Raw genomic sequence first — 24,629 nt, 5'->3', positions numbered from 1 at the left:
CCTCAAACACCCTGGGACAACGAGTGCCGTGCGACCTTCATGAAAGCCTTTCGCCGTTCTGTGCAAAACACCATCCACTAACGGAAAACTCCGTGCCGTTCTTTTCACTTTTCTGACTATGGGTTCGGCTACCCTATAGGTGCTGTATAACGTCTCTCATTCACGCGTCTTCCCTCTGCATGCTTTTCTCCAACGTCCACGTGATCCAGCACAGAGCTGAAGCTGCAATTACCAACATGCCTTTCACGATGTGACGCAACACTGCTGTGTCGGCTGTGGGTAGGAGTAGCCCTCACTAACTCCTACAACTATCACATTAGAATGGCGGACTCACCCATGTGCGCTAAGCGCTAGTGTGAAGAGACCATCGATCATCTTCTGGGCTAGTGTTCTCATTTTGATAAACACCGCCAGACTCTCCAGTGTGCCTTGAATAGACTGGACCACGGTGTTAGAACTGGACGATAGGCCATTTACAGAAGCAAAGGTCTTGGGAGCCTGGCCTCACAGCTTATCAACCCAGAAAGCTATTCGAGCTCTTCTACAGTAACTGAAGGCGATAGACTTGAGTGTCCGACTTCAGAAATGCTGCACCATGTCTTAGTGCATGTGAAAGTGCGATGAAGACTCGTGTCTTCTAGCTCTCTCTCTCTCTCTTTCACTCCCCCATCCCCCTCCCCACGTGTAGGGTAGCAAACTGGACAAAGGCTATGGTTAACCTCCCCGCCTTTCCTTCCTCCCTTCTCTCTCTCTCTCTCTCTCTCTCTCTCTCTCTCGCAATTCTCGACGGGGTAGTTAGGTAGCTCTAACGACGTTCTAGCGGTATACTTTGTACACCGTCTTTTGTAAGGTTGAATGCGCGCGCCTGTGGGGTCTGCAGGTCGCCCGTGTTTCTCGCTGTATGCTACACAGTCTGCCTTCGTTCCATTCTCTGAACAGGTTGCGTCCATCGTGCCTCTCTCGTGGTGTTGTTATGCAGCTCGTCACAATGCCCGCCACGGCCCAGTGGAGCTGCACGCGAGCTCCTTTTGTGGAGTATATACAGCCTGGGCGAGCGAGGGCCTGCAAGCCAGCGCTCGACCGGCGACGGAGAAACCGCGATAGGCCCTATCGGTCTAGCGGCAGCGGGCTGCTGAATGGACGCCGCCGGTTCGCGATTTCCGTCCGTTCGCGCGGCGTCGCACACTGGTGCGCGCGCGCTTTCTACGGACGCCTCGCGCTGTCTGCGGGACGCTTCGCGCGGCCGGGTGCTCTGCCGCCGCTCATCTCCAGACTGACCGCGATTGCCGGTCACTGATGTGCACCTTATCGCTGACGAAATGAGTTTCATGTACCAGACATTGGAACTGCCGAGAGAATTCTTATGAACTTTTTCGCTTTCTAAAGTGGGCGAAAGCTTGTTGTATCGACGTTCATTACCAGCGCTCAGAAACTTCGTGCTACAGCGCCGCCGCGTGAGGACGCCTCTATCGAGGAAGGAGTGGCGACCGAATCTGCGGTGAAGAATAATAGTGATGTGACTTGTAGTAATGTGTGTGACCGTTCGTGGTGCCGACTGGACGTGGTGAAGATGCCTGAAAATTAAATGAACGTGTTAGCCCGCCTGTCGCCGGTAGTTCACGGGTTCGCAAATATACACGTTTTTGACGCCCTGTGGGGATTAATTACTTTGTCCCGAAGTAATGATCGTCATCAATCTTGCGTGCACTTTTTTTATAATTTTTCAATTTACGCTGGCTACTTTCTTGTCGGGAACGCAGTGTCACGCTGATACGCGCACGTCGTTCATGACCGAAAGGCACAGGGAGCGTAGCGCTAACAAAAAAAAAAAAAAAGAAAGCCGCACCTAAGATGGATGATGATTACTGTTGCCATGGGACAGGTAACCTCCCCGCCTTCCCCCAACCGGAGGAAACAAACTTATACATTTATTGTAGGTTCATATCGGGCGAACAAACCTTATAGTTATTTTATTCCTTTTATAAATTACGCTCACCGTGTCGGCGGATGTGTGACACGCTGGTAACGTGCGTTATGTAATTGGCAGCGACATAATCAAACGTTTTGCCATATAAACTGATATGGCGAAGATCGTCTTTGGACTCATGAAGCGGCCGCGCATAACGCGCATGTGGAAAGGCAGGCCCTCGATCGCCGTCTGCCTTTTCCACGTAAGACAGGGTCAAAGAAAGAAGTTATAAAGTTCGTGATGTCCTTGTTATTGTCTCGGAGCCGCCACGGTTGTTGAAAGCGGCTGCGTGCCGCCTGTGCGCCGGGCTCTACACTGACCGTACTTTATTTAATGCCGCGACCAGCCGAAAACGGCCTCGTCGACGTCGCGCGAGCTACGTGCAGCATGGACTTCTCGAGGCTGGACGCGGCATGCTGCTCCCCGGCGCTTGCACGCTCGAGTGTCTCTATAAACGGCCGCGGTGGCATGCCGGGCAGCTTCTCTGCGCGCGGGGGGGGGGGGGGGGGGGGGGGGGGGGGAGTCTGGGTCCGGGCGGCCGGCTGTGTATACTCCCAGAAGCAGCCGGTCTTGGAACGTTGTTGCCCAACGTATAAAGTGGCTGACATCGCGGAGTGCCCCCGGGGACCAGTAAAGTACATCGCAGGCCTTGTAAGTCGCAGTCGTTCGGAGAAACTATGAATATCGAAAGGGGAAAGTGCCTGCGGCACCTGACTTTATAATTTCCCCGTCCTCTGTGTAACAGAGGGCTGAGAAAAGGCTACGCATTCTTCGATATACTGTTAGTGCACCTTAAATCCTGCAGATGCTGCTTCGCCACGTGGACGGCATGCTTTGGGGGCTCGAGCTATGTGGGCCTCACCCAGCTTGTGCTAGCCGCGAAAGAGCCGACGTCGCTCGCGATGACTTGCGCCGTGAACCGAGTCGACGTGCGCGCGCAAAACAAAGTTGAGGCGTGTGTGCTGACATGTTTAGGACGAAGCTAAAATGTAACCGCATGCACGGACTTGACCACAGACGGTAAGTACATGCTATAGCATTCTCCTGCAACTTCCGTCGTATGGACAATTCAGTCTGTAGAGTGTACGTGGGCGTCAAAGGTTTTTACTATTTAGTATACCGTAAATCACAAGATGACAGTGTATGTCGACGATAGCGACATGACAACCCTAAGATCGAAGCGTCTGCTTCATTTGCCTCTTCTCTCCCACTTTGCGGGTGATGGCTGCTGTCTTGCACGATGGGTCACGAAAGGTTAGGACTGAACTATTCTCATTGGCTACGTGGTAGTGGTGGCGGCATGGTGGGCTCGGTTTATTCAAGGCACCACCTTCCCCGCACTTGGCGGATGATGTAGCGGATGTTTTGGAAAGAATCGGTCTCGTAAATAGTGCAAACCGACGCGGCCCGGGTCAATTAGGGGCACCTACACCTATCGCAGACGCAAGTTCAACACAGCATGGTGCCGAAGAATGCAGAGAAGACGTTTCGAAGACGTTCTGATCCGGACGACGCTTCTTCCAAGGCTGCCTTCGAAGCGTCGTTTAGAATGCGAGCGTGTGCTGGCTCGTAAACGCGAAGTGGAGTAGCGTTGAGCGGCGGCAATTGAGCACCCAGGAACGCGGTGAACATATCGCCCAAAAACGCGAAGCGGAGAAGCCTCAATACGCAGCGAAGGATGGCTTGGAACGTGAGTGCACAGTTGCGCGCAAACGCGTAGCCGTGAGGCGTCGATACACAGTGATGAAACAGCAACGCAACCGGACTCTGTCGCTTGTGGGTGCAAACAGGTATACTTTGGGAGAAACGTCATGCAGGACGAGTTCGGTTCGGCGTGTCACATGTACTATAGACACTGGTTTCAGTCTGATGTGTCTGCGATGTTGGAGCGACACAAATTTACATCGATCAAGGACGTCTGCCGGTGAAAGCGTGTTCAAAGTTGGTCGTGTGGTCTATGTACTTGCACATGGTCGCTAAACAAGTACAGCTTTGCTCGCAAACACCGAAGAAAGCATCGTTCAAGTCGATTTCCACATCCCGAAGGGTGCGCATAGTTTATTATTATTATTATTATTATTATTATTATTATTATTATTATTATTATTATTATTATTATTATTATTATTTTGTTGTTGTTGTTGTTGTTGTTGTTGTTGTTGTTGTTGTTGTTGTATTCCTTCCCATTTTCGGCGGTTAGCTTGCAAGCAAGATGTGCTCGACAGTTCATACTGACCAGCGGTGACGGTTACTTAGCGTCCTAGCTTTTAGCCCGATGCCATATGGAGACGGCGTAAGATTGCGAAGGACCGAGGCGGGCATTAAAAGGCGAACAGGGCTGTTGCTTAGTCCGTTAAAAATCCGAATTAGTGCACTGACTGCGAGGTAACGGGTTGAAAGGCGAACTCGAACACCGTGCACAGTCGTACTATAGCAGAGTGCATGGTTCTATCGGCGCGCGGACCCCCGTCCCTCGTCGTCGCTATATGCTTCACACCATGGAGAGAAGGCCCGCCGACTTTGACGTGCACGGTCCCCGCTTGCTCGCATCTCTGCTGGTGCTCAGCGGACGTAGTGCGAGCGTCGGACGGGCGGAGAACGCTGGATGCGCAGGTAACGTCGAAGGAAGTTAATGTCGCGAGGAACACTATCGATTTCTGGGATCGAATGATTTACGCGCGTGGCAGCCCGACTGCATACGGACTCTGGCCCCTCGCAGCTATTAGCGCTCGCTGTGACATCATCTCGAGTTTTATATCAGCGGGGACGTAATGCCCTTTGGCCAAGCCAGCGCGATAGCCTTGTCCGAACTGCGGCATTGGTTTCTCTCGCTCATACGGAGAGCTTACTCGTGGCGTGGAGGACGAAAACGCATAAGTGATGCGTAAATTGCGCCGAATCTTCGCGAAGACAGCCTGCAGATGTTCCCGCATGAGCGGCGTTCCTATAAAGAGGAACGACAATCACCGGAGGAAGACGGCAACGCCTGTCGTGGCGGTCGCGGCCGTTTCGCGTCGTGCTCGGCGCAGTGTGCCGAATTTCGTGGTGGGCGTTACACCATTACGAAGTAGGACGCGAGTCTAACACGGCTTTTGATTATAGCCAGACCGCATGGCGTTAGAGCTGATCCTCTGTAGCTGCTGTTTAGCAGAATGCTTCCCGTTTGCTGTAGTCGCACGGCATTTTTGATGATGTGGGCGTGGAGGAAGCCGCGGCGGTTACGTTAGGTGTCGAACTAGGTAACCCGCCCGACTCTTTTGGCCAATCTCCCATTTGGTTGGTGCTGCTCCCTTTAAAGTTGCATCATTAGGAGCAGCAGCTTATTGCATGACATATATCCACGGTTGGTAGGTAATTGGCTAAGGAGAATGTTGATATACATACTTTATTTTGGAGAAGAAAAAAAAATTATGTAATCCCAATAAGAAAAAGAAAGCTTAAACCGTGGCCATCAACTTCGACGACTTCTTGTCCTCATGGAATGGTATTTGGAAGCGCAAAAAAAAAAAAACACGCGGACACGAAAAGAAACAAAGACGAAGACAAGCGCTCGTCTTCGTGTTCGTTTCTTCTCGTGTGTGTGTGTGTGTGTGTGTGTGTGTGTGTGTGTGTGTGTGTGTGTGTGTGTGTGTGTGTGTGTGTGTGTGTGTGTGTGTGTGTGTGTGTGTGTGTGTGTGTGTGTGTGTTTTGCGCTTCCAAATACCATTCCATGATGACCGACCAACAAGCCCACATGGCCACCCTCGTCTATTTCATTTCTTGTCCTCCTCCTCTGCGGTGTCCTCCTCCTCTCAGTTCGAAGGATGACATAACAACCCTTGAGCGCCAATGTGTGTACCTTCTGTATGCACTTTTTTGTTCGTGTGATTTCTGCTCAGCACTAACTATTAAGATGGACATTTCCGACTAGCTTCGGCTTTAAGCTGCATCGGACGGCTGCAGTGCAAAGTGTCCATGTTTCCATCCTGTGAGGGCCCATGTACGAGTATACAGTACCGGACCGTGAGGCGGCCGCTCGTTGCCAGGAATGCCGTAGTGTCGGACTGTGCTGAGTCGAGTCGGACTGTGGCCCACTACCTTCAACATCGCGCTCTGGCCGTTCCGGGGTTGTAATGGAAGATTTAAGCCTCACCAACGCGCGTGTTAATTTCGGCCCGTGCACCGTTCTACTAAGCAATACAGTATTGGCTGGTGTCTTAATTACGCCCTTGATGAGGTCTCTAACCTCAAAACGCTGCGGACCTATTGTTTCCGCGGGACACAGGAACAAAGAGACGGCGAGTGTACGTTTACTGTTGTTACAACGCTTAAAGTTTTTGTGAGCTAGAATGGTAGATTTCACTTACAAAATGCCCGGCGTGTAACTGCCGTGAGCGAGCAGAAGCTTAGAGAAAACTGCAAGCTCGTCGCGTGCGCCGTTTCGAAATTCCCTTACGAGATATCTGCAGTGTCATATATTTAATGATGAGAAGAAAGTAATAATAAAGAAAAATAGTGCGGCTTGCGTTTCTGCCTGCACAAATGAGTCAGATACGCTAAAGTATACCGCGGGATTAGTGACGTCACACAACAACCGTCATCAGCACTGCGGCGGCGACGTCCGAATGCGGAAGGCTGACTGACCTGCAAAACGCCACGGTTGAAGAACAGCAATAGACCCGCAGCAAACAGGAAGAAAGATGGGGTCGGTAATTTTTTCGCCGTATAAAACGAATTGTCGGATATATTTCTCTCTCGTCTCCAGTCGCGTCGTTCGCTGTCCAGTGCCCACTCCCCAATCCGTCTCTCCTTTTTTTGTTTGTTTTTTCGTTTTGTTCCTTTTTCTAGTCAAGCACGTCGTCACTGACCGCCCCTATTTTTTTTTTTTTTTTTCTCGATGATATAGCAGCTCCGTGTGTCCGTGCCAGCCGTTTGACATCTATTGATCGCGACGGCCGTTTCGGCGAAGGCCCTCTTAAAATTCGCGAGAAATTGTAAACAACACTCTCAAGAAAAGATCGCTGTGCGTACGACTCGTTGTTTACCACGGCATTATCTTAATTGAAATGCCTTCTTTTCCTTCTGGCGCGTTGAGCGCCGTTCGGAATCCTTGGACTCTACACGCACGGTATATAATACTTCCAGTACGGCACACCGGTTTTACGCGTCCTTTTATCCTGCGGACCACCGTTTTCTTGCGCGTCCTCAGCGACGCACCGCCTTCCGCGCTGTAAATCGTCATCCGTTTCGCGGAACTTGGGGGCAGGGGGCAACGGAGTCGACGTTTACGGCGGCACGCCTCCCCTCCGCTCCTCGCCGGTCCTACGTCGTCGATCGCGCCGTTTATATGCGCGCCGCCGTTTTTAGTGAGCTCGCGTGCGCCCGTGCGTTCCTTCTTCGTGGCCGCGTATCTCGTAAATTGCGCGTGTCCCGCTTGGAGCCCCTACTCGCTGGTGGCCGAGTGCCTGCGAATTCTAGGGGACGTGCTATTTGCCTACGCGTCGTAGGCGCTGCGGGTGCGTCGTGTGTCGGGTGGGCGGACTTGTGCGGCCGTCCTCGGCAACGTCTCCCGAAGCGGGTCTAGCGCGAGCTCGCGGAGTTGCGAACCGGGGCTGCTTACGCATCGCCGAGCGGCTTCTAGGCGGCCTTGCGAGCTCGAGTTCTCCTTTTCCTTATACGCGCCCACTTTCCGCCCGCTCGCTTTCATCATCGGGTCACTCCGTGCGTTTGTGACCTGTGTCTTTTCGCTGTGTAGAGATTTCTGTGGTTATATGTCGGGGGAGGAGGGGGGGTGGGGGAAGTCGATGTTTTCTAGCTTACACGGTAGAGTCCGTGTTGCCGACGTTTGTATAATGTTTGTAAAAAAAAAAAAAAAAAAACGCGTCGTCCGGTCCAGGGGTACAAAAATTGTCACCATCAGCAATGCTGCATACCCCCCTCAGCAAGCAAAAATGCAGTGGCTCATCCCTCTCGTAATGCATAGGCTACAAGCACTCAGCAAAGTGAAGCGAACAGTACATTCATTGGAGTCACGCATACAGCATACAGAAACGCGGCGTGTAGTCGAGTGGTACAAAAAAGAAAAAAAAAGAAAAAAAAGGAAACACGTGACCTTCTCAATGGCCCATACCACCGTAAGCAATGGCTCATACCCCCCGTAAGGCTGAGGCTACAAGCGCTTAGCAAAGTGATGCGAACAGTGCATACTTTCATTGAAATCACCCATACAACGCACAGAACAGCACACGTTTCAATCCTCTGCTGAGAGGATGCAACCTAAAGTTGAAGAGAAACGTCGTTGGCGCGAGTCTAGCCCCGCTATACGAGCGCGCGAAGCCGCTGCTTAGCGTTGAAAACGAGCCGAAGAAGCCGAATTTGAAAGCAGCAACGCGACGATGCGAGACGGCGCATTACCAAGTGTGCCGCGCGTGTTACTTTATGGAAGGCCAGCTAGCTTTTACTCAGAATTTTCGGCAATTGCTTGAAATTGGAGCGTCCAAAACTGGAAGAGGAAGAAGAAAACGTTTTTATATATATCTATGCCGATCAGAATATTAACAGAAGTGAAACAGTAAAGCGCTGTGCATGTTTGAGGCGATTGCGCATAACATCCTTCGCTCACTCGCTGTCGCCTTACGTCGATGTCATGTGATTGTTTGTCACTTCCTTTCTCAAACAAGGTGCTTTTGAAATGCACAAAAGTTTGCGAGATCAACTTAACAGGCATGTTGTTTCTTCAAGAGTAAGATTCATTTATTCATTTTTTATTTGATTATTACTTTAGAGCACATGTTGCAATTTCGAATTTGAAGCCGGGCAGTAGAGAAGTCATGTCTACTTAGCATAATTCCTAAGACTAGCACCACTTTCGAGATATGCGACCTTAAGATGCGTGCTACGAAGTACAGTGGCGTTCCATTTAACAGCTCCCCAAAAGCCACTGCATTTTTTTTTAGCAAATTTCGGGGTCGCAATTTCGTTGTGGAAACACGCGGCATAGTTGCGAGGTCTTCAGGCCTGAATGTCTGTATAGTAGCGCTATCACGCGCTTGTTTTTGTATTTCGCGGGCTTTCTTTAAAGGCAAGTTCTATAGAAGCTCCGTCAATTGTACTTAGTTGCAAACACTTCAGTCGGCCATTTTAAATGTGATCTACAGCTTCCGTATTGGCACTTTCTAGGTGCAAGCCCGTATTGAAAAAGTTCAGGGTAATGAGTTGTACTAAATAATTGACTTTGAAAAACGAAAAAAAAAAATACAACAGACTAGGCCGCGCGATTCTCAACACCACTGAGTTGGTTTCAGCCCCCTAGCACACTTCGTCGTTTTTTAAAACGTTGGTTACTTTTAGCCGGGACACCCTGAATATGGTGTGGCGGGCGAATCGAAGGCTAACGTGCCGTGGCAGCGGTGAACCTTGCAGTCGACATTGCTGAGAAAGAATTCGCGTGGGACGTCTCTTGCTGTCATATAAATGAAACGCGCATCTTTCCTCAAGTGCGTGCACACGTGGTTTCACGTGTATTTCCAAAGCAAATTTGTATTTATAATTGCGATTCAGCTGCAAACGTGAGGTATTCGAAATCAAAAGGAAATCAGTCATACCTGCCGATCCTCCTGAATTTTTCGTAAAGATAACGAATTTGGGCTCGTTATACGATTTTACGAATGTCGCGTCAAGCTTTACGAAGAATATTCTGTTCGCGAAAACGTTTTGAAGACGTTGAAGAACGGGGCGGCGCAAGGTTGCAAAACGTATACATAAAAGAAATTATGATGGTACCTGTGCCGCCTTTTTGTGCCAGTTCCTTTACTATCTACCAGAGGGGTTAGGTGGTGCTAGCTATAGTGGTCAAGCTGCCGTAATCAACGCAGCTTTTGTCTCACTATGATTTGCCACTTTGTACATTCTTGCAGGTACCAGTGTGGCGAAAATCAAAATAAACTCGGCTCATTATCTCGCTTCGATCTAATTTATTCAGACAAGCTCTAGAAGCAGACGCAATGTGCAAAGGCGATGTTGCTGGAAAAGTCGCTGTGAACGTCGCCTCTCAGTATCTGCTGTTCCTAGTTTGCCGCAGCTTGCGAGCTGCGTCTGAATGTAATTAATTGTAAATAAAATGCGTATCCCATGAAAGGTACGTGTGTGCTTAGGGCAAGCTATGAACAAAATGTGTTATACCCCGCCTCCGTTCCGCTTCCTCGCATTTTGTCATGTCTACAGGATTTTTACGAACTTTAATGGGTCACAGGTTGGCAGGTATGAAATCTGTTGTAAGCTGCAATTTCTTTTGCTTGCCTTTCTTGGACAAAAACTGGAAGCTTCCACGCACGCAGCAGTAAAATTTGCTGGTGCAATGTAGCGATATCAGGACTTATATGTTTAGGAAAACAAAACAAAAACGCTAAAAACATACGGATAGAGACCGAAAAACAACCTTTACCTCCGTTTGTTCGCCCAGTGTTAACAATTACTAATAGTCATTCAGACCATTTGCTGTGTTTTTGCTGGTGATTTTTACTGTTTTCTTAACCGGAAGCTTCCGGTTTTGCGCGCTGGTTTCCACCACTTTGTTGAAGCTAATCACGATTTCGTAAACAAATTGTGCTAATACTTGTCGAAAAATAGAATCCACTAGATGTTCTTTATGCATGACGCGTGCTTCTTTATTTGACATCTTGAAAAGAGCCGTCCAGCACGGAACCTCGAACTTCTTTCCCGGTAAAGTTGACTGCATGAAAAGACACGAGACCGGTGGTTTCTTCTATAAAGTTTCATACAACAACAATAACAAAAAAAAAAAAAAAAAGAAAGAAAGAAAGAAGGAACGCTGGCGCTTTAGCGTCTACGTAAGCCTGTATGAGAGTGATGTTTGGCGCTATGGATTTGGTTTAACTTTGTTTTTCTGGCTTCGAACGGCTTCGTGACTTCATTTTCAATAAATTATCTTGTTATGAATGCAACAATTAGAAATAATTGTGCATATGCAGAGAGGTGAGCCCTATTGCCTTCTGCGCTTAGAAAGTTAAGATTCTTCGAAATTTAGGCTAATTAAGGCAGATAAAGTATTTAAAATAAAGTCACAAAAACGTCTGAAGCCTCGAGTAGGTAGGTCAAACACAGCCATGTACTAACCGCCACTGCCATGTTTAGTGACCGACCGCAGCGCTTATAGTATACTGACGTGGTCCGATTATTTCTCGTTCAACGTGAGCCGCATTTTTTTGTTCACGCGTCCGAAAGTCGACCGCGTGTGCGCGGGGGAAGACCACCACGTAATGACGTTTCTTTCTCAACTCTCTGCAGGGCGACCATGCTGACGGCGGCGGTGACATCGCTGCTGGTGGCGCTGCTGTCGCTGTCGTCCGCGCAGTACGCTGGCTACACGGACAACAGGATCGACAGCGTGCCAACTCACCACCAGCAGCCGTAAGTGCACATAGTTGCGCGTGCCTACAGCGGTTTTCTCTAGGATTCACATCGACACAGATGTTTGTTTGTTCGCAATTCGACAAATGTAGCCACACATTCTCGCGTAACTTTGATCATCAGCAATTTGTCTCTTTTGTTCATATGGCGCCCTCAGGAATAGTTCGACAGCTGTTTGTTGCTGCTTCTCATGGTGACAGCGTGACGTCCAATTTGCGATGCAGGTTTCTCCGTTTCTTCGCGTAAACTGGAAGTGCGCACGTAGTATTTTACGTAAGCTTGCAAATCTTAAACGTCATCCAAAGGGAACTTGAAGATGGTTGTCTGCGAGAATAGTGACCGTATCGAAAACGTCCAGCTAATGTGGGAACTTTACGTATAGGCGTACAGTCTTCTATAAAAATTGCTGGAGGGTACTCTGACGCTGCGATCATTCAGCTTTCGTGAGAATGATGGATAGTATATAGATGGAATTTATCTCATCTTCGTGCTTGTGGCTTCAGATGTTCTTGTGGTGTTACTTATATTACTGTTAAATTTTCTAAATTTCCATGAAGTTATACACTTCTATGCGCATGAAAGCAAACAAGTTTCGGCGCACCTGAGTAATCGTTGCGAATAGTTGCATTTATGTCGCAATACTTTGTAGAAAATGATAAATTTGGCCGTTTGTAGCTAGAAGGATGGAAGTTCAGGCACTGCCCATCATTCCCATGTAGACGGCACGCTTGGAGCTCCTCAAAAACTGTGTTACGTGTTCTTCCCTCTGCATGGTGATCTTTGTAGGGAACCCAATGATCGTATAGGATGTCTCTCTCTCTCTCTCTCTCTCTCTCTCTCTCTTTATATTTTTATCCGCACCAAAATTAAAAAAAAATTCTGTGGCAGATAGCACAATTCTAATCATTGATCCGAACTACTCGATGAGGCGCACATTCCTTCTACGAGACATCAAAATGCCTAATTGAATAATTACCATAATTACGCTACTGAATTTTATTAATTACTTTATGGCACATAGTATTTCGATCTACGAATTATAGCCGGTGAGTTCGCAAGGCGTATCCGCTTGGAACGAATTCTCAGGACTGCGCCAGTTTCGAGATAATAGAGAGTTTTAGAATGGGAGGCCCCTACGCTTGCGTCCCCCTCATCTAAAACTCTCTAATAATTTTCAAGGTGTTGGACGAAATGCATTAGCGTTCCCGTTACTTTTTTAAAGAAAACGCTGTTTGATGCATTCAAGCACGATAGTAACTGGAATACATTTCGTCGGACACATTAAAAACTAAAATCTCGAAACTGGTGCAGTCCTGAGAATTCGTTCCAAGTGGATACGCCTTGCTAACCTCCCTATCTGCAATTCGTAGATTAAAATATGTGGCGTAAGATAATTAATCAAACTAGCTTTAGACAAATAGTCTGACAAATAGTTCATTTTGTGCTCTGAAAATAGAGAACAAAGGCGATGATAAAAAAGTTGCTCATTAGGCAGCTTGATAAAGCTCTCTTAATTACCGCAGTTATCTTAATTATTTAATTAAGCATTTTGAATTTTCGTAGTAGTGGCCGCCTCGCCGAGTAATTCAAACCAAGGGTTAGAATTGTGTTATCTGCCACAAGTAATTTTTAAAAGGTCGGCGCAGCTATTTAAAAAAAGAAAGAAAAAAAAAGACGTCATTTTTAGCAGTACCATGGTTTTTAGCAAGCTGCCACTTGTCTTTGTCAAGACCTCACGAAGATGCGTTCACTTGTTGAAGCCATGGTACCGCCATGAGGCTTCACTGGCCCCCTCTTCATTGCTTTTAGTTCGAAGTAAGGTTTTCCACTTCACGAAAGCGCCATCTACACTCCGTGGTAGCTTAGTGGCTCTGGCGTTGCGCTGCTAAGCACGAGGTCGCGGCTTCGACCCCACCTGCAGCGGCCGCATTTCAATGGGGTGAAATGCGAAAACGCGCGTGTACCGCGCATTGGGTGCACGTTAAAGAACCCCAAGTGGTCCAAATTATTTCGGAGTCCCCATACTACGGCGTGCCTCATAATCAGATCGTGGTTTTGGCACGTAAAACCCCAGAATTTATTTAAGTTTTGAAGCACCATCTTTGGTAGATTCAGAACGCAGTTTTAACAGCGAAGCTGTTTAAGCCAGCCGAAATTTGTTGTGCGTGCCAAGAAACTGCCGCGCCTTAGCCATGGCAACCCGGAGGAGGAGGAGACCTCGCCAGCTCCCTGCTTTCCCGACCCCCGCATCTCTTCTCTCCGCGGCGCTGCTGAGCCAGGAGAACAAAAAAAAAAAAAAAAAAAAAAAAAAAAACGCGAAAGCTTGCACTAGGCCGCGTAAAGCTCAAGACACAGCGAAGCTGGCCGATTGTTATCGAGCGGCTAGCCTCCAAAGCGTTCGGCGTCGGCAAGCAGCAGCGTTCTTGGCACTGTGCCAACCTTGGTTAGCTTGCCTGCGTTTGTGGCTGCCAGGAGCGCTGTCGCTCGTAGGCGCCGACGCGTCCAGCGCTAATCACGCGAAATGTCGCGAGAGGGAAGGTACCTCCGAAAATGATCGCTCGAGAATACCTTCCTACATGAAACCAAGACCTAGCAGCAACCAAGTTAATACCTAGCAGTAGCAGCCAGTAAGTTTCGCTGTGCCTAAGCTTTGCGCGATCGAGTGCAAACTTGCCCGTTTTTTCTTCTTTCTTTCCTTTTTTTTTTAAATGCGAAGCATCCTTAGCCTCATTCTTGGAATATTGCGGTAGGTAGGTAGGTAGGTTCCTGTTACGCCTCGCTTTAATAATAATAATATAATGTGTTACCGACGGTGGAATAGAGCATATTAGTAGTCGGGTGTTCTAACCACTATAGGCCACATTTTTTTCCCTTTTCGTGCAATTTATTACAGTGCACACAGGTCGCACGCATAACTCTCGCGTTCCAATAGCAGCCAGCTTTTTGAAACACTTGACGCGTGCGCACGTGCCTCTTTCTCGTCTTCTTTCCTTGTGACAGCTCGTGCTTTGAAGCGCCTTAATGTTATAGACTCCACTTTCTCCGCGACCGACCCGCTTTCCCCAGCACCTTCCTCGTAGCTGTTTACGCTGCGTAGAAACTGTGCGACATTGTATACCAACTTCATGATCGCCGAAGTTAATCATGCTTTAACATTTCTTCGACGGAGTTCAAATGCCATCGGGGTTATAAGTTATAACATGCGCCACATGACATAGCCATAGGTACGTATGATTGTACATATATACACAAACGTACGCTCGCAGACGCTACACGCACAATAACTCCATTTGCACAAACGCGTTCGTTCTACTGGTAACAGTTTGAGTAACCCCAAACAATTCTGCATAGCCAGGTGCCTACAAAATGATTCGCATAATATTGATTCCTTAAGTGCCTGGGATCTGTACAATTTTTTTTCTGTCATAATATTCGCGCCCGTAAAAGGAGCAGGAATTAAGCCACTGAAATCGCTCGCGCATATATAGTTTATGACAAATGTCACTTCACAGTGAAACAGTCTGCATGCTTTACTACGCGATAAGCATCCGTTTCTCCGATCAGAATTCCGTAACCGTATGCAAAAAGCAGTAGCGCGCATTGCTCTGCTATAGTCATCGACGTCTTTATGCTCTGGTGTGTGTCCCAAATTCTTCAATCGATTATTCTTTGATCGAAAAAAAAGTCTTGTTAGAAATGTATTGAGAGAATTGTCCATGACTGCGACGGATAGTCGCGTATAACATACGCTCATTATATGTGCGCTGTCACTGTGTCCTTTTATTATTGCCATAGCAATGATATGGACACGCCAAGCGGATTTCTGCCATCGTCGTCGCCGTGAGGTTCCGTATAAAGTTCAAGTGAAAGCGCGCGAGCGACGCGCGCTTTCACAGAGGGAACGCACGGCAAAGAGCAAACGAGACTTCTTCCGTCGCGCGAAAGGCCTTGGGGGGATGGGAGGGAGGGGGGGGGCGACGCTGTGCTACGGCACCAACTGCGTATCTTGCGGACGGGTGCAAAGGAAACTGGCGACTCAATCTCCCACGCGAAAGGAGGAAAGCGGGGAGGCAGCGCGAGGGGGAGGGGGTGCGGCTTCTACTCTGCCAGCAACTGCGTACTTGTACTTTGCGCGGCTGCGGTCGCGCGCACCGTATCTTGAAAGCGATCTGCACACGGTTCCTATACCTTTGTATGCTCTGTGCTTTCGCCGCTCAGTTTCCGTTGAGGCGATAGACCGCACGAACCTTCTCTCGCTCGCTGCTGCAGCCGTGCTTGCTCACGCCAGCGTTTTGACAACGGTTGTCTGCGGTCATCGAGTGTGATGTATTCATTTTTGCTTGTGCGCGCTGACACCATGCTTGTTAATTCAGTTAGTAAGTGAATGTCTGCAAGTTTATACAGCCGATAAACCTACTATCCTTACTGCGTATATAGCTCTCTACTAATTTGCTATTGCAATTGATGCTTCGCCCTTTGGGTGAAACTGTGACTTTTTTTTACATTCTGTGGGATGGGTATTTATTTTTGAAAGCTATCAAGTGGTTTGTCATTAATGAAACGGTACTTAGCTCCCAGTTGATATCTGCTATGATACTTGCGCCCAAACCCTTGCCAGGGACTCAAGCATAAGCGGGCACTTTATGATATGACGGCGTGTATTAAACCAATTTTCTTTTCGAATTACTCTTGATGCAAATCACGCACGCGGTGGGGCATAAATTAGCAGGAGACACCGTGACTCTTGCCAGCTTTTCAATTCTCAAGAAACAATCCCGTCACCCAACATAAATTCAAATCAAGAGCTTAAAACAAGGTACAGGACGCGTATTATGCCTATAGCTGTCGGCCATGAGCGCGCCAGCACAGTATTTCAGTGGTGTCAAAGGTCACTACCGATGGTGTTAAGGATGAACATGTTCGGTCATTTATTTATTTATTTATTTATTTATTTATTTATTTATTTAGTAGACAAGTTAGTTTTTCGACGCGCCGTATGTGTGTGTCTTGCGTGCTGCAAGATCTGAAGGCAGCCCGCGTGATGTAAATACAGCCATACCTGCGTACCTCTAATTTATTGTAAATTGACCAGTTATTAGAGCTTGCTTAACGATGGTTGTAATTACACTTATTAATTTAAAAAAATTCATTTGCCACCAGTTTAGGGCAAAACTTCTTTCCAAAAGAAGAGAGATACGGCCTGATTTTGCAGACCCGCTCGATTATTCGGACTTGTATTCATGAATATTTCCGTTTGTCTACGGTTCCACCATTCTAGCTGCGATTATAGTAAAGCAGGGTGCCTGTTAACAGCTTCCCAACAAAGCAAAATTTTTTCCTTTTCTTTTTTTTTTTTTTTCAATGAGTAGCTTGAGTATATAATAAAACGTTTTTGAGTATGTTTCACTAAATTAGTTGTTGTTTTTTTCGGACCCTCTAGCATTTTTAAAATTTCAATGCTGGCACGTCCGTTTAAAAGCTCTCTTCGCAAACTTTGGTATAGAATACGCAAAGAATCGCGGTGCATGGCTACCTTCTAATAAGTGACAGTATATACCTTGTTTCTTGTTGCTGTTGTGATGACTCCCCGCAGGGGCGTCTGCGTAAGCAGGCGTTTGGTGTGTTGCGACACCACGGACCCGAGCACATGAGGGTCGGACCCTCCCACGTTTAACCTTGCGTGGCTTAGCCGTGTACGGGGAAAAGGGGATCCTGGGGGCTGAGCCAATGCCGAGTGCTTGGACCTTTATGGCCCATCGGCGGAGGCAACACACCCCTTTGGCCTCAGCTGCAGTTTTCTTGCCGCTGCTTTCTTGAGCCCATGCCTTTCGTTCACAGCATCAGTACTGCGAAAAATGTTTTTGCCGTTGCAAGGGCAACACTACACGATTTGCCGCGCCGCACGTTTCAGCTTCCGAGACGCGCAGCACGCGAGCGGGCGACGAGCGCAGCGCAGCCGCGTGGAGGGACCAGTAAACACCGCTTGCCATCACCTGTTTAGGTGCGTTTCCCATTATTACTATGTATTTTTTTTCCATGTCTAGGCTTCAGAACTTCTACGTGGCGCTCCCCTTCAGCTTTTTTTTTTTCTCTCTCTCTTTTCGCGGATCAGTTTGTTCTAGAGGAACGAGAAGCGGCGCTTTCGGCGGTGCGCCGCACGTGGCCTCAGCGACAGCGCACGAATACGAAACCACTGCCGCTTCTACCTTGCTTCTGTGTGATCAGCTGTCGGAAATGCTACTGAGTTTTCGCTAATGCACTGTGCTCCAATCATGCTGGATTGAATCATGTGGATTAAGGAATGAAATGAATCCGTGTGGCCAAGTTCACGGACTACCGCTGCAACTGTCCGTACGTGTTACCGGTACTTCGAGATGTACGGCTTTCCTCGAGGATACAGAAATTTGCTCATCCGCCAGCCTTGTATCCACGGTGTAAGAACATTTAGGTGTTGACACTGCGCGCGCGCGCGCGTCCAGATTATGTTCGGCAGCGCGCGGGCGCACCGAGTCGAGCCGATAGATGGCGCCGCGGTCAGCGCTCCCAGCTTAGCAGCGCCGGCGGCTTGACATTGCTCTGCGTCCCCTAAATTTTCGTTCATAGTGGAGTGAGTAAAACTCAAAGTGCGAAGGAAATTCGTTATTTCAGATTAAAGGATAAGTATACCAGGCTTAATGCTTCGCTAACATGAATGTTCCTTATGCAGGGCGTGAATGACGTCAACACGGATCTATCCGGCAGCACTCAAAGCCCACTCAAGTTACGCTCGCGCGCACAATTTGTTTCGTCCGGTCTAGGCGTTCATCCAAGCATCAAAAAATAAAAAGTGTTAGCCCACGTGCTACCCCTCGATCAGAAGAAAATAGTGACTGCACCGGAAAATGTATTTCATGCTTATCGCTGCTTCCATTCACACTCAGAAAACCGTTCAATCATCGTTGCGCGAATTCAGTGTGGCCGCGATATAAATTAAGAAATGAAACGGCGCAAGCTTGCGATATGCAACGTACTAGAGGAAAGTGTTTGTTCATGGCTAAAACTTAAAATGAGAATGCACATCAGCTATCTAAAAACTCTGTCAAATGGGAATTTATTAGGCGGGACGAAGGGCAGGCGTCTATCTTGGATTAGAGCATCACTAATACAGTTTAGTGATGAAAACCTGAGCAAATGCCTTTTTATTCTAATTCCACTTAACATAGACCGTGTATATTATTCATTTGGCTTTCGTCCATTGAGGACTGAGTGGCTCTTGCAAGATCCAAAATAAGAGGTGACTTTCTTTTTTCTTAAATTGCATGTGAGAATGTGCCAATGTAAGCGTGTTTGACAATGCATACTACAGCCTGTCCACAAATACACTTACACCCACCACACAATAATCCCATAGACCTTTTTTTTGCAAAGATTCAATACGAAAAAAAAATTTGCATGAAGCAGCTCGTTAATATTAATTGGGGATAGCCATCCCAGAAGCTTATGCTCTCATACACTCCCACAATGGAAAAATGTTGCATAAAAACATGCAAGCGTGTATTATACACTGCACGCGCATTGTAAAAAAAAATTCAGCAGCCAGGATGGAACAAATTTAAAAATCAGGCACACATCTGCACAGAAGACAGCAGTATTATACAGGGTGCACAAAGATTTAAAAATATGCAAATGTAACGTAGCTGGACAGAACCATAGTAATGTTGTTGTCGTCCCTTGGAGATACTCAGTTATTATTTACATTCCTCCTAATTACATAATTAGTCTTATTTATTGATCAACTTCTCAAATATTATAATTAGATTAAAAGTGTCAATGAGAAAATTGTAGAGCAACATGAAAGACTCCCGATACAGCTTTTTATTGCTCAATACGCGCTACGTATAAGTGTTTTTCCGAGCGTGAAAGAAGCCCACGAATACACGCAGAGTGCCTCGAGCGGCCAGTCGCGCGGCAATTTTGCGTGTATTCGCGGGTTTGCGTGTATTCGCGGGTTTCTTTCACGCTCGGAAAACGCTTTTATGTATCACGTATCGAGCAACAGAAAGCTATATTAGGAGTTTTCCATGCTGCTGTACAATTATCTCGTTCACACTTTTTATCCAATTATAGCATTAGAAAAGTTGATTAATCAATTATGAAAATAATTATGTAATTAGGCGGAATTCAAAAAATAATCTTGAGTATCTCCAAACGACGGCAGACAACATTACCTTGGTTCTGTCCAGCTATGTGACATTTGCATATTTTTAAGTCTTGGTGCATGATAGCAAACCACCCAGTATATATCTTGTACATGCCGCAAAATTTGCACAAACTGCTGTGGCATACAGGGGGTTCTCTCTTTCGCAGCGGATTTCGTTTATTTGACCGTGTGAGGTTCTTTGGACAGTTCGGAAATAAAGTGGGAATCCTTTTATCGAGCGCTCCGCGTAATATGCCGTCGATATCGTATCCTCTGAAAAATGGTTCGGTCTGCCCTCTGCCCTAGAGTTCGGTCTGCCCTCAGATTTGCACAGCGCCCCTGCTATGGATGACCGCTGTCGGACGGCGCTTTGAATAAAGGCACACGCTCCGCACAAGTCCGGTATCCAGAATTGCAGTTCGGAACGAAGCACTTTCTAGCCATTTCAAACGCCCCTCAAAAGGCCGCTGCCGCCTTTGTCGAGGGCCCGTGGCGACAATACCCAAGCACAAGCTCATGGTGGATGGCGAACAAAATTTGTGCCTTCACAACAGCGCGGCCGCACATACAAGCAGGAAGACGAAGCAGCGGCAGCAAGCCCCTTGCCGCCGAGGCTGGGACCGCATTCCGCAGCGCCCTCTACGACGGCGCCGAACATAATCTGGACGCGAGCGGGCGGCGCTTTCGCGTGCGTTGTGGGGAGAGTGTCAGCACCTCTCTTGCTTATTCTTACACCGTGCTTGTATCGCTAACCTTCAAAGAAAGGACTTCATCCCCAGAACGTCGGCAAGAGTGAGTACCGCTCGTTACACAATGACAAAGGGAGTAGCGCCGCTTCCTGTCATAGTAAGCTTCGCGCACAGTATCTACGCACATTTACCCCAACTGGTACGAAAACTTAGGCCCACTCTATCGCCAACGTGTCAAGAATAAGTGAATGGGCGTACACTTCAATATATGTGCACTGTATGCACACAATAAATGACGGACTACACCGATAGTACACGAATGGTCGAAGCTGAATATTTCGTGACGGTCCACAAGAGTATAAGCGAGTTACTAGCAGTAATTCATCTTTGCTACAAGGTATTACAATGCACAAAGCAGTTATGTTTCAAGCCTTGTGCGCAGAAAGAACAAATATATCGGTACTGAGCACACCCGCGAGCGATAAGGCAGAAAATAATCGGATAGTGAGTGCACCGAGGAACTTTACTGAGTCAAAAACGTGACAAGCCGCTGCTTCAAAATATTTGCCAAATAAAGAATGAAGAGCAAAGCACACTAATCCTGATTCATTTCATGAGGGGAATGTTTGGATAGCTTGGAATACATATTTAGCCCCACTTTTACCACAAGCACCATATACACTGCTCGTGCCGTGTGGACATAGCTTAATCAGCTCCGAAAGCGATTTTGCGTGTTCTCTGAAGCTATGGCCAAAGCTTCGTGCCGTCCACCCAGTCACCGTCTACGATATCTCCCGAAACTGAGGTTTGCTAAACCGCACCGCTGTCATACACATCCATTGTAAACACGGAGGCAACGGAGACAGTTGAAGCAAGCAATGGACGCGTAGCCACGTGATCAAACATGTCACCGCCCACGGTATCGCCGCGAAAAGGGTCAATAGTAGCTTCAATACACGTGCGTTCACGCTTATTTATAGACGCTCATGCCGACGTCGGTACTTTGTGCAATATCACGAGCATTACAACCAACTCTTTCTTTCTTGTAGTTTGAAGTTAAAAATTAAAATGATTAAATTCTGTGGTTTTACGTGCCAAAACCACGATTTGATCATGAGGCACACAGTCTTGAAAGGGACTCCGGAATAATTTGACCACCCGGGCTTCTTTAACGCGCACCCGATGCACGGTACACGAGCGTTTTTGCATTCCGCCTCCATCGGAATTCGGCCGTCGCTGCCGGGATTGAACCCGCGACCTCGAGCTTAGTGATGCAACACCATTGGTGTAGTTTCATTCAATCCGGTAGTTTCGCGCCCATCGCGCGCGTTCACGTTTCGGGGTTACATGGCAGCATTACATGGCGCTAAACACTTAAACTGTTTTACCGGGGTCACATTATTTTACTGGCCCGCTTTGAAAACAATTTATATAAACACTAAAGAACAACTTATCAATTTAGACTGGTAAATGATTCTTTCAAGGCTCTATTTTCATTCATATACGGCAGGAAAAAGAGTTCGTCACTGGTGGAAGAAATCAGGGCCAAGCTTTCCCTTCCTAAATTTCGCACCGCAACCTCAACGCCACTACTTCAGGGTGATGTTGCGGATTTTAGGAAGGATTTAGGATTTTGCCCTATGTGCGCAGTTCTGGCTCTATAGAACAGTTCTCGAGACATGACAGGGATTGAGTCACTGGTTCGTTTAGAATGCAATTATCCCCTACGTTACCGATAAACAATTAACCAGACCCGAGGAGATGCTGTCAAAATTCATGACGTCACGGCGAGCTTGTGCGACGGCGCCACCAGTCTTTCGTGTTAGCGTTGTTTCTGGCTGACCCTGTCTTCTCGCACTGTAAGAGTGGTGTATTGCGCAAGAATGCCTCACTTAATTGTGAATTTATGGGCAACGTAATAATTTCGCTGCGTAGTATTTCGGCTAGAGTGGAATCTCGATGATATGATCACGCATAATACGAATTTCCGGATGATACGAATTTTTCTGTGGTCCCGGACGAGCCCCATTACTTTGCAACGGCCTAGAGAACGGTTGTTACGAATCGATTTTCGACCCGCGTTGGTTGATACGAATAAACGCCGCCCCACCGACGGCCGCGAAAGAGAACAGCGCGCAGTTACGCGCTTTCTCCCTTTCTCTTTTGGTGTGGAGGCGCGGACGCGGCGCCTGACAGCGCGGAGGCCGCGACTGGGCGCGAAGAGTTTGAAGCGGTGGCGCTTTTGTTGCTTTTGCGCTTTTCCCCACACAGGCGTAGGGAAGCGCGGCCGCCGCAGCGAGCGAAGGTTCGTGCGGTCTATCGCTTCAACGGAAACTGAGCGGCGTAAGCACAGCGCATACAAAGGTCAAGAGCCGTGTGGAGATCGCTTTCAAGACACGGTGCGCGCGACAACACCGACAGCCGGCACAGGCGCGAACGCATTTGTTGGCAGAGTAGAAGCCGTCGCCCCCCTTCCCTTCCCTCCCGCGCTGCCTTCCCGCTTTGCACCTTTTCGCGTGGGAGGTTGCGTCGCCAGTTCCGCTTGCGCCGGGTTGCAAGTTACGCATTTGGTGCCGCAGCACAACGTTGCTCCCCCCCTCCCTCCCTCTCATACCCCACGGCCTTTCGCGCGACGGAAGTCGCGTTTGCTCTACGCTGTGCGTTCGCTCTCCGCGAAGGCGCGCGTCCCCCGCGCGCTTTCACTCGCACATACGGCGCGCGGCGACGGTTTTATCGCCCTTGGACTGTTGCTCCACGTCTCATGCTCCTCCTCCGCATCGCCCTCGTTGATCTCCTCCCCCATCGGTGGGCGCACCTCGTTGAGAAGCGTGCTCACTACCGCCCTTGTCGGCGAGATTTTCCCGCGGAAGCCGCATTATAACCGATATTTCGTCTCACGCGGCTGCAATGTAAGCGGTATGCGTATACATGGAGTTCTATGGGAGGGTAAACGGGAGTCGGAAAAGGCTGTGTTGTAGCCAGTTCTTCACTATAGACGGTTGCGTTTTAAGTGGTCTATACTGTAAATGCTTTTTACGTAGGTGTGCCTGAGTGAGTTCACCTCCGACTCTTTAATTTAGCTAGTTTTAATTCTGTTTCCATGATACGAATTTCGGCTAATACGAATATTTTTTGTGACCCCGTGAGATTCGTATCATCGAGATTCCACTTATATGGGTGCTACGTGTTAAATTCTTGCATGCTAGATCCGATACCATTTTTTCCCCGAGAGGCGTGCAACGGTTCATTTTGCTGACTTTTTGCTCATTGAAGTCGTTTCCAGCTCTTGAGGTCTCGGCTGTGTCAAAAGGGTGGAACCCGAAGATTTCGAGCACAACAGCCGCGAGAGCGCATGCTTTTTTTCAGTGAGGCTGTAGTTAAGGTCTTTGTAGTAATTTTGGTGACTTCTCCACTATTTGCACACCATTTCTCTGAATGAATCATTCAAGTTTAGTACTTATTACGCGAGAAGTGGCAAAAAAGAAAGAAAGAAAGAAAGAAAGAAAGGAAAACATGACTGCAGAAAAAAAGGGCATGAAACTTAAGAGTATGGGGGCTTGCATGCTAATTTTGCCGTGCAGGACTCATCTGATCGTGGCCTCCCGGTTGGTTCGGCCGGGTCAGACGTACCGAGTGTTGGTCACGCTTCTGCTGCAAATGCCGGAGCCCATCACCGTGGTTGCATCAATCCAGCGCAACGGTGTCGATGTCACACACAACAGCCAGGAATGCAGGGCTCCAAACCCCGAGGAGATACTTCTCAAGGTGCGCACGAGCTTCAGTGCAACAGGCGAATTGTTCCCTCGTGGTGTTTTCTACTCAAGCACGATAAGCTTCTTTCTCGCGACCTTTGCCATCCTCATGTATCTGTTTCTCCGGAAATGACTGCTATACAGAGTAGAGAAATTAGGACACTGCAGACACGCAATTTCGAACTCGTACTTCTCTCCATTGCTGCTGATATACTTGTGAGATTGATACGATATAGACTTGTTCCGGCGATTTGGGTGAATCAGGCGGCAAAATTTTAGTACTTCATGTGCTTAGCGACTTGCAGTAAGAGCCACTCACGAGCAGGTCGGGCATCCTGTCTGCTTTCCCTCCTGTGTTCCTCACATTATCTGACCAAAGTCTTGTATTCCTCTCGCCAGGTACCCGCGACCAGCATCTCAGGCAGCTACCGACTCAAGGTTGAGGGGAACATCAACGGCGTCATTGGCGGCACTGCCTTTTCGTACGAGACTGAACTTGAATTCTCACAGCGCTCAATGACCATATTTATTCAGACGGACCGACCGCTCTACATGCAAGGCCAGACGGGTGAGCCCATCGTCTGAACGTTTCCCTCAGCGGCATGTTTTCTTTCATCTCGTCGTGAGTCGAC

General features: G+C 48.1%; 1 protein-coding gene across 2 annotated transcripts in view; it reads left to right on the top strand.

Annotated features, from left to right (window-relative positions):
- Positions 1–24,629, top strand: part of LOC119432740 (CD109 antigen-like) — a 215,768-nt gene that overhangs the window by 142,193 nt on the left and 48,946 nt on the right. For both annotated transcript variants that reach the window (XM_037699906.2, XM_037699899.2), the window contains exons 2-4: positions 11,255–11,377; positions 23,827–24,010; positions 24,397–24,565. In XM_037699906.2, the coding sequence (XP_037555834.1) occupies positions 11,262–11,377; positions 23,827–24,010; positions 24,397–24,565 (469 nt within the window). In that variant the 5' untranslated portion in view covers positions 11,255–11,261. The remainder of the gene's footprint in view (positions 1–11,254; positions 11,378–23,826; positions 24,011–24,396; positions 24,566–24,629) is intronic.

This window comes from Dermacentor silvarum, chromosome 1 (assembly GCF_013339745.2).
Source record: "Dermacentor silvarum isolate Dsil-2018 chromosome 1, BIME_Dsil_1.4, whole genome shotgun sequence".
NCBI lineage: Eukaryota > Metazoa > Arthropoda > Arachnida > Ixodida > Ixodidae > Dermacentor > Dermacentor silvarum.
Note: the sequence above shows the minus strand (reverse complement) of the source record. Positions and strands in the feature narration are given on the sequence as shown.